General features: G+C 34.5%; 1 protein-coding gene across 1 annotated transcript in view; it reads right to left on the bottom strand.

Moving 5' to 3' along the window:
- Positions 1 to 9,921: 9,921 nt before the first annotated feature.
- Positions 9,922 to 19,603, bottom strand: part of LOC140166868 (protein phosphatase 1 regulatory subunit 12C-like) — a 144,918-nt gene continuing 135,236 nt past the window's right edge. The window contains 4 exon segments of the mRNA XM_072190355.1: positions 9,922 to 10,008; positions 11,370 to 11,420; positions 12,655 to 12,789; positions 14,689 to 14,842. Of these exon segments, the coding sequence (XP_072046456.1) occupies positions 9,922 to 10,008; positions 11,370 to 11,420; positions 12,655 to 12,789; positions 14,689 to 14,842 (427 nt within the window).

Raw genomic sequence — 19,603 nt, 5'->3', positions numbered from 1 at the left:
CTAATAAATGATCCCATCAAACAACCGTGTGCAGTGTATAACGACTGATCAGTGCCAGAAGTGGGTAGGTGCAATAGCTACCCTGTGAACATTTGACAATTTATACACAGTATATTGTACTCATCTACACATGGCAGCTATTGTACTTACCCACTTCTGACACTGAGCAGTCCATATCATCTCTGTATACTAAACATTTACTTGGTAATTATGTGATAATTTAGAGAGACATCTGTTAAACAGAAATTGCTATCTGCTTGTCATTGTGATTAGGTATGTGAAATACGAAACGGCACTTCTTTGGGATCAATCAAGTGCATTAATTGTATGTTATTTCTTGAGCCTTGTACAAGTAGTTCCTATAGCTTTTATGCAGCAATACATGGTCTTCAGAATGTTTTGGAATACATACCAATATGTTAACCAACATATAAAGTGTGCACCTGTTGGCCTTCCTAATTTGATAGCATTTTATCAGAAAGCCAAAGCATAAACCAGACTGACTGAATGTAGTAAGATAAAATTGATGTGCATCCATTTGCAATGCAAGAAAAGTCTGCATAAACTCAATGTGTATCTTTGTTTGATACAAAAATCATATTAATACAATGTATTTTATGTTCGAACTGCTTTTGATTTGTTAATGATTGAGTAACCATCTTAATATTACAAATGATAGTATTTCAATGTTCCCCACTTCACATTAATACCAGCCTTGATGAATCCGTCTTGTCTGATGTTTTTAGTGTTATGTTTATTAGGGTGATGCAAGGTACTCTGGTTTCCATTGTGTCTGCATCATTTGTACTATCAGTTTTGTATGACGTTCTTAAATTTGATGGAAAGAAACTGCGAACAGAAAGCAATGCGTGACACAATCTGTTCCAACCAAACTGGGGGCAATTTTGAGAGTCCTGAACAACTTGCACAGCAACCAAGTGTACTCTTGCTTCAACTGTTACATTTTGTTGCTTACCAAGTTGTTGCTTTTAATACCCATTTTATTATTGCATTTGTTTGTTTCTTTTGTTTTTGTTTGTTTGCTCCCTATTTTGGGCTGTATCTAAATATCACAATACTGCCTTTTTCTTGGTTTGATCGGAACGTGTAAATTATACAAAACTCACACAAAAAAGCAACAACCATAACACACAGTTTAACTCCTTTTTCTCATGTTACAAACAAGATTTTATTATCTTAGCTATGGATTCAATTGATTAACTTATTTGCACTAGCTAAAAACTCCTCTATGGAAAGAAGGCAATTCAAAGTAAACAGTGTACTCATCCTGTCCACAATATTACAAAATATTGAACAGCTGATTAAAGAAATCCCATACAAAGAAAGAGGAAAGAAAAAAAGAAAAGAACAATATTTGTAAAGATTTACAGATATGAAATTAGATTGTTTGGTATGATGGGGTAATTTAATAGGAATTGCCAAAATACAATAATATGTTGGAAACAATATTAATGGCAAAGGTTTGCTCCTGATAAATTGAGCGTAGAAAACTTCATTAAAAATGTAACCATCAATAGGTAGCAACCTTTGTTTACTTACATACATATTAATACCTGACGTTTGGTTTATACCATATGCAATATGTTCCATGTAAGTGGATCGTTCCCAACAATCCATTGTGAATTGGCAGTTCCTACATACATTTAGAGGTATAAGTTAAACAGAAAACTTAAATAATATTACAGATCTCAATAACAGAATACAGACCAGTGGACTTTAAGTTCCACATCTTAACTTAAACCACAAGGTTAATTTGCATAATAATCAGGTATTCCAAACAACTCATCAAGCACACCAATTTATTACTTACAATATAATTACTGTTTTCAAAATATGTACTGTATGGAGTGCTATTTTATTTGTGACATGTGAGAATATATTGTTACCTTTTAAGACTATAGACCAATCCTTTTAAACCAAGTGGTGAAAATGATGCTTGCTACGAATTACATGTAAATAGATTGTATAATTTTGTGGAGAAGCATGTGTTGTTTCAAGACTTGTTCACAATGTGATTGAAATTTCTGTACAACCAACATTTACCACAAAAGGGTGCATCAAAGGTGTATGTGCAATACCCGCCTTAAGACTGTTTTTAAATATTATTATATAATTGAGAACCTGGAGTTTCCGCCAAATGATAAAACAGAAGTGACCCTAGAGATGATTGTTTAGGTATATGAGCTGCCCCTTGTATCATCTCCAGAGTTACTAGACTTGGAATCTTGAGCATGTGACTAGGAATTACAGGACTTAAGGCAGCTATTGTTGTTTACAACTTCGTTAGAATCACAGAGACACAAGTACCAATAGCAGCTATTACCCAATTGGAAATTGAGCAGCAAAATATATATGTACCCTGGTAAACAATATTCATTACCTATAAATTTTGAGTTGTTTTTATTCACTCTTTCCTGAGAAAAGACTGCTAATTCAAGCGCTACCGAACAAAAGATTTGTCATTTTGCATTAAGTTCACATATAACCCATTTTCAACTACAAACAGGTTTCTCAACTTGATACTGGATGTGCAACATGTGATACTCAAAAGCTGAAATTGGTAGGTTTGAAAGTTGTTATTAATGAAACAAATCCAATGAAAAGACTTTTTCAGGATATTCCGATTAGTACCAAAGAGTAAAAATCAAATACAGAACTTCAATAGTGGCCAGTGGAGTTCGTCACACCCTGATTATATTTTGTCCATTTACAGTGAAATAATATTCCAATCAAAATTCATCCTTTCCTCATCTTCAAAATTGCATTACAAATTTTGCAAACATAGGAAAGGCTAACAGATCTTCAATATACTGTATTATAAAATGAGTAATGCAAATTAGAGTGAATGCTTTTCTTTTATGTTCTAAAAATATTTCTGCTAAACTACCGATAGATTGGAAATCTAATGACATGTTATTGTCCCCGTAAGTATTTGAATTTTAATCACAAGATTGATTAATTGTACCATTTAACACACATGGTATTGGAGTACAGCATAGCATTCAAAATTGTAAGATTGTGGGTTCAAACCCTGGTGCAGCCTTGCATGTTGTGTCCAAAGCTGTCAATTTTCATTTATTTTAGTCAATGTTTAAACGGGACAATATTCAGTTATTAAACAGAAAAAAAATTACACTTTTGTATCCAAAAAGGTAAAGATGTTATTTCCAACTTTGAAACCACATGATCCTAGCGTTTGGTTCTAGGTCAAGGGACTCTCCATAACTTACAAATCGGACAAAAAATAATTTAAAAATCTGTTTGGCAAATATTTTTAACATTTAAACATCTCCAAAAAAGTTTTAAAAACAACAGCATGTTAATCAAAAATTGCTAGTGATTAAATGCTTGCAGTGTTTGCAGTCGCTGCTAGTAACTAAGTTGCCTTCAAGTCAATGTTTGCAATTTGACGCTACGGCATGCTAGCGACTTATCAGATATAAACAATCGTTTTTCCAAAAAGCGACAGATGTTATGTAACAAATAAATGCTATACTCCTTGCGATTGTCTGGTATGATATGGGCATTAGTTGCATGCTTCATTTGCTTCTCTAAAACCATGTGTACAAATGGATACCAGCTACAAACAAGAGGACTTAACTGCTGTAGTTGAAACAAGGTATTTTGAAGTCGAAGTGAGCATACGCTATAAGCTTATTGATGCAATTGTGCCATGTTCAGATCCAACATGTGCAAAAGTGTTTCATAACTGTTATTGGTACCTGAGGATTCAACACATTTACATGAACCAATACAAAAATGAAGTAATCCATACAAAAAAATGTTCATTCACATTGGTTACATTAAGGAAACCCGAAATTAATTTCTAGCAGTGTCTTAGTACCAGCATTAGCATAATTGTACTAGGAGCTTCTTTACCTGGTGTTTTACATACTTATGCATTAATGGCATATTTCTCTCAACTGTACTCAATTATCTATGAGCTGTAATAGTTCATGCATCCCTAGTTCTACCTGATGCTCAAATTCCCACTTGATATCACTGCTTCCTAATGGCTTCTGGATTTAAAATAGTGCCAGCTAGTACCGAAAAGTACTGAAACATCGCAGGTAACATTCATTTCAACAGTTTCATATTTAGAATAGTGTTTATTAAACCAGACTAGATGCATCTTTTTGTGCCATTTCATTGTTAGCTTTTGCTTTAAAAAAAAAAAGCGAACAAGTACTACATTTGCGTAATCCAAGTTGTAACAAACTTTAATCTTTGCTTATCCTAAAGAAATTGCAGATATCAAAAGGGAAAAGAATATAGGCACTTCTCTGCCCAATTAACCACAGCTTGTGTAAGGGTTGACCTATGAGAATTTCATTATCATTTTCTGTATTAATAGAATTGTGACCTGAATATGAACGAGAGAAAGACAGACTGTGGCCATTCTCGGTTGCAATGGATATCATCTCAGTCTACTGCATGTATATATATATAACACAATCAATATTTGGTAATTTTGTGATCATTTGGAGGCAAATCAGTTGAACATATATCGCTATCTGTATGGTATTGTGATTAGCTGTGTGAAATATGATGCAGCACTCAATTGATATAAAGTACATTAATTTAATGTTATTTTGTGAACCTTTTACAACTAGTTCTTTCATAATCCGTATCATGTAGAAATGCGTATCAATGCATAGCCTTCAAAATAAAGAACTTGTTTAAGAATATATGTGGGGTTGCTTTTGGATACCCAGCTTTACATCAATTCTTGATTGCAAAAGGATGCAGTTATTTGAATTTCCCTGTTATACTCTTCTAGTTCTCTTATGTCGTTGCTATCTAATCCTGTGAAACTGATACACATATAAAGGCTGCAAATTGTTATGCACTCATGGTTAGGCACTATCCTTTTATCATTGTCAAGTAACATACTATAGTTTGAACCAATTTATATTGTCCACCTGTTGGCCTGCATAAATCATGCATCAGTAATCAATAGTTGAAGCCATATTGTAACATTTGCTGAAGACACCCTCAATATTTAAAAAAAAAATCTTTTTATATGATTGTAATGTACTTCAATACTTGAGGTGCTGTAGTTTTGTCAACATCTGCGATTTTGAATAAACCATCCGAAAAAGCAGGGTTACAATGGAAATATTAGTTGAACACATACGCAGTATGTACATTGCGTGTGGGCAGTCATGAAATATCAAAAGAACTGACCCGACCTGTGTTCGAAGGAGTGGCTCGCATTGGCTACATATGCACTGGCATTATATACCGATTTTCTTTATATAGCCAAAGTTCTTTGTGGGCCAAAATTAAAAGAGCAAATATCTGACAGTGAAAACTAACATTTTGTGAAAGAAAATACATTTTCTATTTCTTATGAAAATGTTACAATATGGCTTTAAGATTAAATTGATGAGCATCCATTTGCAATGCAAGAGACATGGTGTGCATAAACTCAATCTTTGTTTGATACAAATCATATCAATAAAATGTATTCTATTATGATATTGTGTTAATGACAACAAAGAAGTCTGCCATCTATGACTTTAGTATTCAATTTTGCTCACTTCACATAATACCAGCACAATGGTAATGTAAGATTGGTTTAAATCTTAATACAGAAGAGAGGGAATTGTATACATAAAAATCAACAAACGGATTGCTGGGTCAGGTTTGGTAGGGTAGGGTGGAGGGAGTGGTAATGTTGAACAATACTTTATTATAAATATCAATCATAAATAACAAACTATTCACAATGTTTCCACAGCTCTTTTACAAACCAAATCATGATGACATGTTTCAATTTACTGGTGTTGAATTTCACAACAATAATTTGTTTTGGTGTTTTTCCTAATATTATATTATTGACTTTTACATAAAATTCCTCAAAAATGGGCAAGTAAACATAAACAAAACACGAATACCCCACCCTTATTATGTCTTAAACGAGCACAATTACTTAACCCATCTAGTAAAAAAAGCACTCCTTATTCATATAAACACAGCACTGCAGATTGGTAATACGTACTTGTTTTAATAATTTATCTAACGAAAAATGAAAGGAAAAAACAAGTCAAGCCCACTTCCAGAATCAAGTCAGTAGTTAATTTATGCGTATGTTTGTATGTATATGGTAGAAAACAACATTATTATGACAATCAGTAATTCAGTAATGGAAGAACATTGATTTTTGTTGTTTAAACTTAACTTACACTTTCGTATTTAACAATTCATAATTTATTTCTCTTCCTCATCAGTCCGAGTTGTATTTTTTTTCTATTTTTTTTTTAAATACTTTTTTACAATTTTTTAATCTTAACTTTTGAGTGAATTGCTGGAGCTACTAATAAATAAATACAATGATAAAACAATTGAATAACTGACCACAGAAAATTGGTAACTGCATGCACAGGGGAAAATAAATCATAGTATGAGAAAAATGTCGCACTAAAATACAAGTGAGACTGATTGGTTGACACACAAGAATTCAGTGGCAGCGTGCACGATATGCCACTGGGTTTTACCGGTTCGACTATTAATTTGCGACTTCCTCCATTACAATGACTTCAAAAGCCAAGCCGAACCTGTCAATTCCTGGCATGGTGTGTTCAAAGTCACCAATACACAAGTCGCCATAATTGGGATTAAAAACATCGCCATTCGTTGTCTGTCGACCGCTACTAGCTACCGTGCAGTGAACGGATGAATACATAATACTCTATTGTCATATACAAGAACACTAGCTCTGTTTTATGTTAAGCGGGTGAGCGGGGGTACTCTAGTTGCGAAAAAGGGTAGTATAAGCTTATAAGCAGGTAGACAGTAATCAAATCTATAAACCAGGAATTCTCTCTAAAGTCTGAGAAAGTTAGGAAACATAAAAGGTGGTGTACTATGAAGACTTGTTGCTGTACGTGTGGATTAGTTTGAATTCTTTTTTAAAATAGTTAACAAAGATGCTTCCAGAGCCATGTTGTATTGTCTACAGGAACACACCAGCAGCTATTCTCCCATTGTCAGGATTTCTCAAGCAGATATATAACACATAGGGATGGGAGGCTGATTCAAATCATCAAGCAATATAAAAAAAGTCTCGGCTGTTACAAAGCACACTCCATCTATATGCACTACACTACGGGGAGTCTATCCACAGCCTCAATCCATTCGACAGGTCCTTCCCTCGGGTTGTTCCGACGCAAGATCCGACATCGGATCAATTGAAGCTATGGTGCTTTATCAGTACATAATAAAAACTACCATTTTTTTTTGTGTTATTAAAGCTTTAGGTGAAGAAGAAGTAAGAACATTCCCAACAAACAGAAATACTCGGAAGAGAAAAATGTGAGAGCACTATGCTAATTAGTAAAACCGGCGAGCAAAATTGGCAAGCCATGGTTTTTAAAATAATTACAGTGCCCTGATTTTTAAATATTTGAATCACACACACTTTATAATATTCATCATACTAGTCAATGTTTCTCCCTATGCCCCACAACCCAAGGTACAAAATATGTAAACCAAACTTTCCAGTGGTAATTAGTAAATTTTGTGCTGGTAATGAAAAACTCTGGCAATGAAGGCAGTCCCTGTTGCCTGCCTGAGAAACATTGACAATGTGTGATGATAGGCTGTACATTTAAGAAAAAACAAAAAGAAAAAAAACAAAAAAACAAATTTGTCAACTAAAATTATTTCCATTTATTGTTACAGTTTCTGTATAATTAACCTACTAACATTTTGCGTAGCACCTTGGATCAGTAAGGCAGATCATGAAAAAACACCCACCACCCCAAATTGAAACTCTATGAGAGTAGAAATGCACGCAGTATTTGTTAAGAGCTTTTAAGTTGTCTGTGTTACCTATTACATAGTGAATATCTATCATTTTTTAAGCATCAAGGCACCTAGGTTTAATGATGTGATTCCCTATTTAGTCACTCACTCCAAACATGGGGCAGCTGTAGTTTTTTTTAAATTAATTCACTATGTATTCAGAATTCACTTCATTATTTAATTAGATTATGGCAAGTTGTTCTAAATCTAAAAATCATAAAAAAGCAATTTTATAAATATCAACTAGAATTTTACACTGAAAATCACACTTGACCAGACTAATAACATTACCCAAAATTATCACAAGAAAATAAAAGTATGATGTTAACAATATGTTATACAGATCCCTCGCTGATGTACGATACACCCAATTACAAATACAGTCTGGGTATTCAGTCACAAGTTATAAAATTAGAAAAAATAACAATAACCACCAAGAACAATAGATCATACAAAGATGACGTCATCGCTGTACCACCAATAGCCGTTTCAACCTCCAAACATTCTAAACTAGAAATGAATCACATTTGACATGCTCAAATCTAGTTAAAAGCAGCACAAATGTGCCTACCAAGTTGCTATATAGAGAAGATGTACTTTGAAAATGACAAGTTTTGACATAATATATGCATAGTTTGATCACTTGAAATCATCAAAGTACACAGAGTTGTTTGGCAATCTCTTGCATCCTCTCTGGATGTAACAATGTTATAATTCTGGTTTAGATGACACACGCAAATAATCTTAAACACTTCCATCCCAGAAAGGCTTTACAAAATTAAATTGTTTGATTGGCATTGTGGCCCAAATAAAATACGGGTCTGCCAGTTGGAAGTTCTTTTTTTCAGGCCTAAGCTGGTGGTTTGAAGATGCGATACTTATCTTACATCGGCACTTCACTGTCGATCACTGCGCACTATGTATTGAATGCAAGGGTATTTACTAACCCCTGACCAGTTTGCGATGTGGCAGCAGTTGTTGGAGATTCAAGGCAGCTATTCGTGGTACAGCAACTCGAGGATTACCCCCCATCAGTGACGACACAACAAGTAATAATCAGTGTGTTTATCTACAATAAATAGAGGCTACGCATTTTACATGGCCATATTGCACACAACGCTACCGTGGTAGTGCTCACTCTTCCCTGCAACTCGCGACTCACAAACTAGGGACATTGAGGGCGCTTGTCCCTCATCTACAAGACAGCTGGTCACCATTTTGGAATAACTTGGCTGGTAACATATTATGACACGTTATGGAAACCATGCTTTCTTAAAGCATTGGGTGTAAATTTGTGCAGTTGTTTCAATAACAACCAAGTTATTCCAAACCGGTAACCATAACAAATCAAACTATACAGGTTCCTGAGTTAGTTCATGTGTGCAAAAAATTACTATAAACCACATAACCCCCTTGCATAACATCTGTACAAAACATTTCTTTTTTTCCTACAAAAATCAAGGTTTGCTCCCCTCGGAAAGAGAAGATTACACAAACTTGAAAAAGTTAAAAATCATCTGAACAAAGTTCTACCAATGTGATAACACATGATCTACTGTTAGTCGCATAATCTACAAGATTTGATATTAAAAAAATAATATGGATTTTAATTTGATTACAAAAAAATAAGTAATGCATGCAAAATAATGCTTTTTGTCAACCTAGTTGAGAGTCAAAATCGGAGGCCACCATTGCCGTTTGGTGCAAGAGCAACCCCAATGTATGATTCGCAGGAAAGAGTGAGCCTATTTCTGTGGTCAGTACATATATACTATACAAAAGTTTGTTCCAATGGTAGGCAGCACCGTGATAGGCGATGCCTCCAGCGAAACTCAAGTATGCAAACCATCTTCACACGCAAAATTCCGTCACAACTATCACTACATAAAGTAGTCATGTAAGAACTAATATAGTCGCGGCAACGCAACTGCGTTGTCCAAGTCGCAACATCAGTTGTTGTAGTAGTGGTGGTATTCGAGGGCACCAACATTTTTTGTGTGTAAAAGACTACAAAGTAGAAAATTTCTCATAGTAATAACAACAAGAAATACTGGCTGTACAATAACAACATATGCTTGCTAGGAATTGTCATTATTTGGATAACTTGATGATCACTCTTACTAGAGCACCATTTTCATCTTTCAGACGTTGGTTATCCGCCTTCAGTTTTTCCATCATCTGTGACAGGAAAAAAATAACAATCAAAATGACAAAATAATAATGTTAAAAAATGGCAATATAATAATTGTCATGCTGATTGACACCAGTCATTAGTCAACTTAACACTTAAAGGTATATCAGTGATTCCCCAGCAAACACAAAACACTTTGATAGAATACATTTAAATGTCATCTTATATAAAAGGTATAAAACATTTCAATGGCATTTTTGTTTTTGAAATTTGCTGTAAAACAATCCTAGATTGTATACGACACCTATCTTTTCAAAGACACCAATCTTACAGGTGCGGGTAATCAGCATGATGTGAAATTTCTGCAGAATTACAATGTACGACTTTATTATGTTTATCCCTGTTCTTAATCTATGGTGCAATGCAGTGGAACAGTGTAACGTCTAGTGCAGGGCAAAAAATAGTGTGGACCGGTCGCCATGGTAATTAATACTGTTACATCACTACCTCTCCGGTAAAATAGTATCATGTGAGTGAGGCTGCCAAATTCAGAAACCAGCAAGTTATTTGCTGTGTTTTAGGAAATTAACATCTGAGATATAAATTAGTACGTTTTTAAAGGGTTCGCCATCAGACAATTTAAGAACTGTCAACCTTTCGTCAGGAACAGCCCTGACTTCTTCAGGACAAAATACAGGAGTTCTCTTCTAGTGCTAAATTCTCAAATTGAACCCACTATTAATTCTTTTCAATATCATTCAATATCGGTCAAGACTCATTGCAAAACTGATATCCGACTTAAATAGACTATTCTCATGGGTGTGAGTAGCCACTGACCAAAAAAGAGGAAAATTACTAAAAAAAGATATTTAAAAACAGCATAAAATTGGGGTAAAAATGCCAAATATGGGCTGAAAATTTAAAAAAACATAAATTTTGGCAAGAGGAAATTGGCTGAAAAGAAGAACTCTCACATGGCCGCATTTTGGAAGTCTTGCAAAATTGGCAGAGAATCACAGCATGTATGACACAAATGAGATGTTCCAGTTGAAAATCCATACACCCCCTATGGAAGACATGATTTAATCTTCCACACAGGGGGTGTAGATTTTAAATGGAACCACCTCCTATTTTAAATCACATTCCCGGAGCGATAGATTAATGAAATGTCTTCCATAGGGGGAGTGTGGATTGAATCTAACACTTTAGCAAATCCTCAATTATAAATTGAAACTTCAAAGGTATCATAACGCCGTTGGGTAGGAAAAACCTTGTATGTGTCATTGGTCCCTGTTCCTGAACATGTTTAAAGCAAAACCTATGTAACATCTTTGGCAGTTTTGTTTCAAACATGTTCAAGGGCCACAAGTACAGAGAAGGTTTTTCCTGCACAATGACGATAACTAACCTTTAATTCCTCTTCTAGTTCTGATACTCTTCTTTCTAGCGCCCTCCTTTCCTGTAAACCAAAGAATCAACATAACATATCAATATCGGTAACAGTTTATTTTGATAATGTCATTTTACATTTCATAATAGTTTTAATAACTCTTGCAACAAATCCAAAACATTTTAAATCACATACCCTAATGACAGGTCTCTGCTATATGATGTGCTAGTAAAATAGCAAACATGTATTAAAGTATGTGACATTATTCTTGACTTTTACAAATTGTCATTTTGGATCTTTTTTACAAAGAATTAGAATTTGACTGAAAATATATATTTTTTAAAGTGATTATATCTGACATACAAAAACAACAATATTCTGCAACAACTAAAAAATATGATCTTTAAGTAATCACGATCCAGAACTTCCAACATACTAAGCAATAATTCTTTTTTGTTCAGTGAATAATTACAACTATCACACAAAGATGTTTTTTCTGCATGTAAAAATTATACACAAGACATTTCAAAATTCAATTCACAATGTTACCTCTATCAGTCGTATAATATCTACCACACTGCTTGAGAGCTAGCCCGCAGGAAATTTCACGGAAAAAAATAAAAAGTACAAATGCGCTGTCTTGAAAGGGTTGGGAAGGTGCATGATGAATGCAATATCACTTGATTGCATGTGTAACACATCTTGATGCGGTGTGTGTGTGTATGTGCTTTGTAAACATAGTGGCATTTATCAAGTACCTGCTACTCAACATGGATGCACTCAAAGTTTATATATTTTTCTTCAAACTGTTCTACTTTACAGCTACTTTGATGATTATCTCAGCGTTTCAATGAAATGTGTTAACTTATGATGGAAATAGAATAAGAATGATGTCATACATAGGATTTTGATGGAAGAGAGAAAAGAAAAAGAGATGATGTTATTTTAGAAAAATTACTCTAGTTCGATATTTGTCTTCTTTAAACTACAAGCGTATAAATGCATGAATTGACACCAGCATAGTGCACATTATTGGATTTGCATCTTCAGCTACTATTTTGATCTATTTTCAATTGACTTAGCATGACCCTAAAGTGCGTGACATTCACCACACATCAAAATCAGGCACGGCACAAGCAAAGAGAAGGGGTGAGTGGATTAGTAGAAGCTTATGAGTATTAATGATGGTAAGATAAAGAAGTAAGTAAGTACACCAAGACAGAAAGAGAAAGAACATATCAAACAGGGGCTTCGATAGTGTGTCTATTAATTCTTCCATAGGTACACGGTGGCATGCACTCACTCTCTTTTCATTATCAACTGATTTTGTTTCAAGTCTGTCCGACTTTCGCGAGGCCTTGAGTTCAGCAATCTCCAGCTCGCGATCTTTGAGTTGATCTTGAAGTTGGGTGGCATTTTCTTCCTTCTCTTCAAACAGCTGTGGAATAGATGGAAAAACAACACACATATTTAATTTTTTTTTCCCAACTACAACTTATATGGACTTGAATAAATTTGGAGAAAGTTAAGGCAATTTTTGACATAACATGAGGAATTTTTGGACATATTTCATCATTTTGAACTCTTTAGGAGGAGGCAAAGTAACAGTTTAGAATTTGCTCGCAGACCAAGTTAATTTGAAAGTAATTTGAAATAAATTGATCCTCTTGGGTGCTTTCATCCATGTCTAGCAGGTACCCAAATCAAATCATATTAATGCCAAGCTATTAATAGCAAGGCTTAAGAAGATAACATAATCTACTACACCAAGATGGAAACATGATGAAGCAGCCAGCTACACATGATTACCCTCCAGGTTAATATGACTCATTGACTCACAAGATTATAACCCAACAGCAGGTATTTATAAACCAAACTAGAACTTCAAATGCAGCATTGCTAATTAAGTGCACCGAGAAAGAATGTTTTGGCCCTTCTTGAGGTTTGTACAAAATTCTAAGCTCGATTATCATCTCAATGTACAGCAATCTGTAGAGTACATCCGGCTATTGCACTTGAATGCATATATGGGCTATTCCATTTAAAATTCATACCCCTCTCCCCTTTGTGGAGAATTCGGCTTAAATCTGTCACACAGGGAGTGTGAAATTTCAAAATGAGTTGCCTGAATGGGCGATTCCATTTGAAGTATACACCCCTGTGTGAAAGATTAAGGTTACGTCTTCCATAGTGAGTGCACACAAATAAATATCTAAAGGCCATTTCATGTATTTCTGTATGAAGATTGTTTTATTTTAACTAGAGAAACCTTTGTTATGGCTAATTATTAACAGCAAAGATAGTAATGTAAGGTGATTTTCATTGAATAAAAAACTAAAAAAGAAATGAGATCATGAAAGATATTTAACAAAAAAAAAAAAAAGATAACAACAATATTGATAACACAAAACAGCGTATCAAAACCAACCCGTTGTCTTCAGAAATGACAATGGAGATTTAAAAACTTGGATATTAGCTTTAAAATGACACCTTACTTGTTGAAATTAGATACAGAAAAGTTGTTTGATATATATAAGGCAAAACAAGCTCAAATTTCTTTTTATTTTCTTTATATTTTCTCATTTTTGTTCATTGTTCATTGCAAATGAAGCCAGATGGGTCAGATATAGCATATTTATTGTGTCTTGCATCCAAACTCTTTATTATGACCATTACATTTATCAATCAATCAATCAATCAATCAATCAATCAGTGATCAACTAAATTGCAATTAGATGATATATATACTATGAAGTCACCAATTTTTCAAGCTTAAAATAAAACCACATCTTTGTAAACTCATGTAGGTGAAATGAAATAGTTTTGTTTTGGAAGATTTTAGATTACATTATTGCACGGATCTGCCATCTTGCTACCAATCCAAGGTTATCCATGCAAATGCATGCACAAAATAGCACTTACACAATATGTCAGGATGTTTGCACAAGCCTAAATGGTATTGGTAAATTAAATTATACACACAAACAGACACTTTGCAAGAAGAACCCCATTTTGAGATGACAGTGCAAGGGGTCAACAGCACATCAAAAGCCATTGATAATGAATTCTCTTGTTGCTTGCTGCTTCAACTTCCAAATTGAATTTGTAAAGTTCAAAGTTTATTTTCCATCAAAAAACATTAAAAAACACCAAAATACGTCAAAATTAAAATGGCCTATATAAACTTACAATGAATGTTGGGTGTTCAACTCAAAATAGAACGGCTACTTTGAATCTGTGCTTGAAATTCGCCAGCAAGAAAATTGGTTCTTTCCAGCATATAAAATCAATCACAAAATGTATGGACACTGTAAAAACCTGTTTGTAATGCACTGACCTTTTTGCAATTTTGGCACGGGGTTGTTGCTGCTGTCTCCTTTTCCTTTGAGCTGTAACTTGAGGTGATACTGCTACCTCCTAATCCGCCGAGACGGTCCGCCCGTGATGACGGCGTGTCAAGTGATTTCGTCTGCGAATCATACTTGCCGCCACTGTATGAGAAGAGAGGGATGCATTCGTGTGGTAGGGGCCCAACACGTTAGACAATTAGCAAAGAAAAACCAAACCGAGCATGGATTAAACATGAGTCAAAAATGCTCACTTTTTTTAACGGTTTTTAATAAGAGTATGGGGCTACATTGATAGTTCATTCATGGGGTTGTAAAATGGTATATTAATTTAAACCATTACTCGTTATGAATGAACAGGTTTTAGTATGATTATGGTACAATCAACAGCACACATATGATTAATCAATCAATCAATAAATCACAATCATGATCAGGCAATTTGAAATCAATCAATACTTATACAACAAATTTATACTGGTAAAAAACACTATCAAATCAACCAGCAACAAAGGTATAGTTGTATCTCTTGCTTTAAATTCCTTGGATAATCTAATATAATACAACAGGCGAATGGAAAACGATGACCAATTAGTGAATTTACTCCTCTCACTCATTTTTTAATGCACTGATTCTTGCCTTCAATTATTTTAAATGTCCCTGTTCACATGCTTCACAGATGTTTTGGTGTAAAGGTGTATAGAATGAGTGCAAGTCAGCAATGGGATATTCCAGTTGAAATCCTTATACCCCTATGGAAGACTTGATAATAATCTCCTGCACAGAGAGTGTGAATTTCAAATGGAGTTACCTGAATGGGTGACCCCATTCGAAATCTACACCCTTGAGTGGAAGATTAAGGTTGTGTCTTCCATAGGGGTTTATGGAAGATTAAGGTTGTGTCTTCCATAGGGGTTTATGGATTTCAACTGTAATAGTCCAATAAAAAGTCATTTTAAAGATCTTTCAATATACAGGGAAGCTCAGACTAACTGACATAAATAAATTTGAGTGGGGATTGTACCCATGCCCTCAAGATTTTGGTTCAGGGTGCTTTTCTCTAGGGCCCACTTGTACATAATGTGTGAATCTGTGCATATTTATCTCCGTCTTGTTTTGTTTTACATCCTGCTAGGGTGAAAAATTTAAGCTGTATTATTTCTTTATTACCAGGCCTGCCCTCCAATATTTCTCATAACATCTCAAAGCAAGTGCTTGACAAACTCTGATACAAAGAATCAAAGATGCCTTCAAAGGTAGTACTCAAAGTCTTCTTGACAGAAAGAGCCATCTTGGTTAATATCAACTGATCAGAATGTGTAAGAAAACTTGAATGCAAGTCATGACAACTCTCTTTAGAATTGCATTTCTAATAATCACCTCATAGTGTTACGTAACCGCTTGATCATTGGGCATGGACGATAAAAAGTACATATGGATAGGGGATATGTGTCACTCGCTAACTGGAATGTGTATTTAAATCTAAGGCCATATCAGTATGCATGGTCATCAGACTGGCGCCAAGGAAGGGGCCGTGCAGAAGAAACATTGGCTTGAACAGTGAAAGCAGACAATTTATGCAATTTCAATAGGAAATTTTCTTTTTAAAATTGTCCCCAAACAAACGTGAGGTGGAAACATGTGTCAATTATACACAAGATCCTGCATATGAATGATAGGAACTACAAAAATGTATCCAAATAATTAAATGTTATCTTTTCTTTCTTCACTTTTGATAATATGAACTTAAATTCCAATGAGAAAAGAAAATATTGCACCTTTGCCATTAATATCAAGCACTATTAACTTCGGGTATTGCCTCGCTCATTAAGTTTGTAATGTTGAGATCTCTGATTTATTTGTCAAACATTTCAGCACTGAAGACAGGAAAAGTTACTGAAAGTTGCCCACACAATTTTTCCTTCTTACTAGTCACTTCAAAGGGATACAAAGTGATTCCATTTGGTAGCAACAGAGGTTAAAGTTCATCTCACTTTTGTGTGGGACTGAAGATAAAGACAACTAGCAGTATCAGAATTCTTTCAAATTCACAATTGATGTTTCCCAATTTGGATATTTAGGTCTATTGCCCCAGTTTGGTTTGCTGTCCAGGATATTCTTGCACAGCTCAACTCTTTGCCAGCGAAGTGATTACAGTACTCCCTGGTAAATGGATCACACAACTTTTGGAATGATAGTGACTTGTGGTGATCATATTGATTGTGGTTCATGACTCAAAAGAATGATCCAGTTGACATTGTGATAATTGGATTACATGTGACACTTCGATGGCAAATTTAGATAATTCTTATCACTGATGATTTCTGATAACTATGTATAACCGAGATTAATAAATAAAAGCACAGGGCACCTGTGTGTGCTTTGTGCAAAGATAAAAAAGAAAAAATTCTATAAAATTGTTTACTCCAGGTGATCATGTCAGAAATAGGAAACAAAATCCCATTACGCTATTCCTTTAAAAATTGTTCACATCCAAAGTGATAACTTGATATGGTGGGGGGGGGGGGGGAAACCCTTTTTTGTGCAATTTACACACAGATTACATGTATGTCATACTAGCCAAATGTAAAACCAAAAGCAAGAGATATAACTAGACTTCTGTTACTTACCAACCCTGCCATCGCCTGACCTGTACATCTCGTTCACCTTATTCTTTATGGCCCATAGTGTGTACCCCACTTGTTAAACACACCTTTTGTTTTAAAATATAAAGCTGTTTTCTGCGGTGCTAAAGACAACTACATATAGTATTAAGTCAGCAGCACTTCATAACACACCTTAGGGTCAATGTAATTTTAAATCCACTCCTTCATATTTTCTACGATTCAAGATGAGACCAATGTTATTTAGAATAAATGGTCATTGGATCATATTCAAATTTTTTTTACCAAAAAACGGTTTCCATTTAAGTTACTATACTAAAGATGTTTTGGTTTTTTTTCATTAAAAGTTAAAAACAATGATTTTAAAAAGTAAGTTCTCACTATCACACCAATGATTCAAGAAGCCTTGTAAGATTTGAAAGTAATTTTATTGTTCTTATCCTGTGATACTGTCATATTGTTCAATCCTACTCTCTCTTTTCTTATGCAGTGTCATTTGATATAGAATATTTGTTTTTGTATCAGATAACTTGTTCATAAGAGCAAAACAAAAAAATCCATACACCCCCCTATGGGAAGACATGGCCTTAAATCTCCCACACAGGAGGTGTATATTTCAAAGAGAGTCACCCATTCAGGTAATTACCTCATTTGAAATTCACACTCCCTGTGTGGAATATTAAGGTCATGTCTTCCACAGGGGGTGTATGGATTTCAACTAGGATAGCCCAATATAACATTTTTGCTTGATGGGCCACATGGATTCAGTACTTTTCAAAATATTTTAACGTGTTATTTTTTGTTTCACTGTATCATTAAATTCTAGCATGATTAAGATGTAACACAGACGTGTCAAGTTTTCCCTAAACAATGTTGCTTCTTCAATGTTATTGTTTTAAATTTTGGTTAACAAAGCGTCCCGTGCTGCACACAATTAGCCTAGCTTCTAATGTCTTAATTAAATTTCAAGTCTAACAGGAAAGACCATTTCCTATTGCCCCTTCCTGTGGGAACATTAATGACACTTGTATAGCCTAGCATCTTCATGGGAAGGGTGAATGTTTCATAGTATGAAACTTACTCAAGATTTATTAACTGTGGTATTCAAGTACACATGTTTTTTCTTTTTATTTTCATAGCAAGAATGTATAACCTTTTTTTGAAATTTGCTCTCATTTTCAATCTTGCTTTTAATAACACTATTTATTTCATAGTGTCTTCATCAGAAGGGTGAATGTTTCATAGCATGATCTGTGGGAACTTATTCAAGATTATTAACTTTGCAGTATTCATGTACACATGGTTTTTTTTTTATTATTTCATAGCAAGAATGTATGACCTTTCTTTGAAATTTGCTTTCATTTTCAATCTTGCTTTAAATAACACTTGTATTTCATAGTGTCTTCACCAGAAGGGTGAATGTTTCATAGCATGATCCATGGAGGCTTACTAAAAAAATTATGTTTTCATGTAGACATGTTTTTTATTTATTCATTTTTACATAGTAAGAATGTATTAACTTGTTTTGAAACTTGATATCTTTATCCTCCTGTCTTCACCAGAAGGGTGAATGTTTCATAACATGATCAAATGCAAGTTTACTCCAGATTATTAACTTTGTGTGGCATTCATGTGTTTTTTAATTTGTACATAACTGTATATGGAATTTGTTTATCATTATCAATCTTGCCTCTGCTCTGTCTTTTTTGTTATTAAAAGCAATTTGTCAGAATATTTGAATTGGTTCACATTTTGTTAAGTTATAGATGAGTTGACTTCTGACATCAATGCCTGGCAGTATGCGCACGCATCATCACAATTTCCATTGTTTTTTGCATGACAATATGTGTGCGCATCATATTATGCTCAGGGCTTGTGTTTTTAAAACTCCCGCCACATCACTATAAGGCTATAGATTCAGTGTAGTGGTTGCATGGGGTTCACTCAAGCATATCGATATACCAGTCCCTTGCCTTTGTTGATAAACATTGAGGTCACCTCATCTATAGGAAGATCATTTGCACTCAAGTGACTCAATGCAACGCATGTATCCCCAAGGCACACTTAGAGTAACAGTTAAGTTTTCCATGTGCAGTGCAAGTGGATGTGGTAAATTTTAGGCTCCATGTGGACCAACAAACATGAAAAGTACCAGGATTTTAACGGAACTGGTCTCAATTTTTATACGGACTGGTTTGCCTTGTCTTGAATGATTTGTTACAGCATTGACCAAAACCTTTGTAGTGTTACCACTAACAAAGTGCAACTATTTCTTATTGGA

This window comes from Amphiura filiformis, chromosome 12 (genome assembly GCF_039555335.1).
Source record: "Amphiura filiformis chromosome 12, Afil_fr2py, whole genome shotgun sequence".
Taxonomy (NCBI): domain Eukaryota; kingdom Metazoa; phylum Echinodermata; class Ophiuroidea; order Amphilepidida; family Amphiuridae; genus Amphiura; species Amphiura filiformis.
The sequence above is the reverse complement of the archived record's forward strand: the minus strand, read 5'-3'. Positions and strand labels throughout refer to the sequence as shown.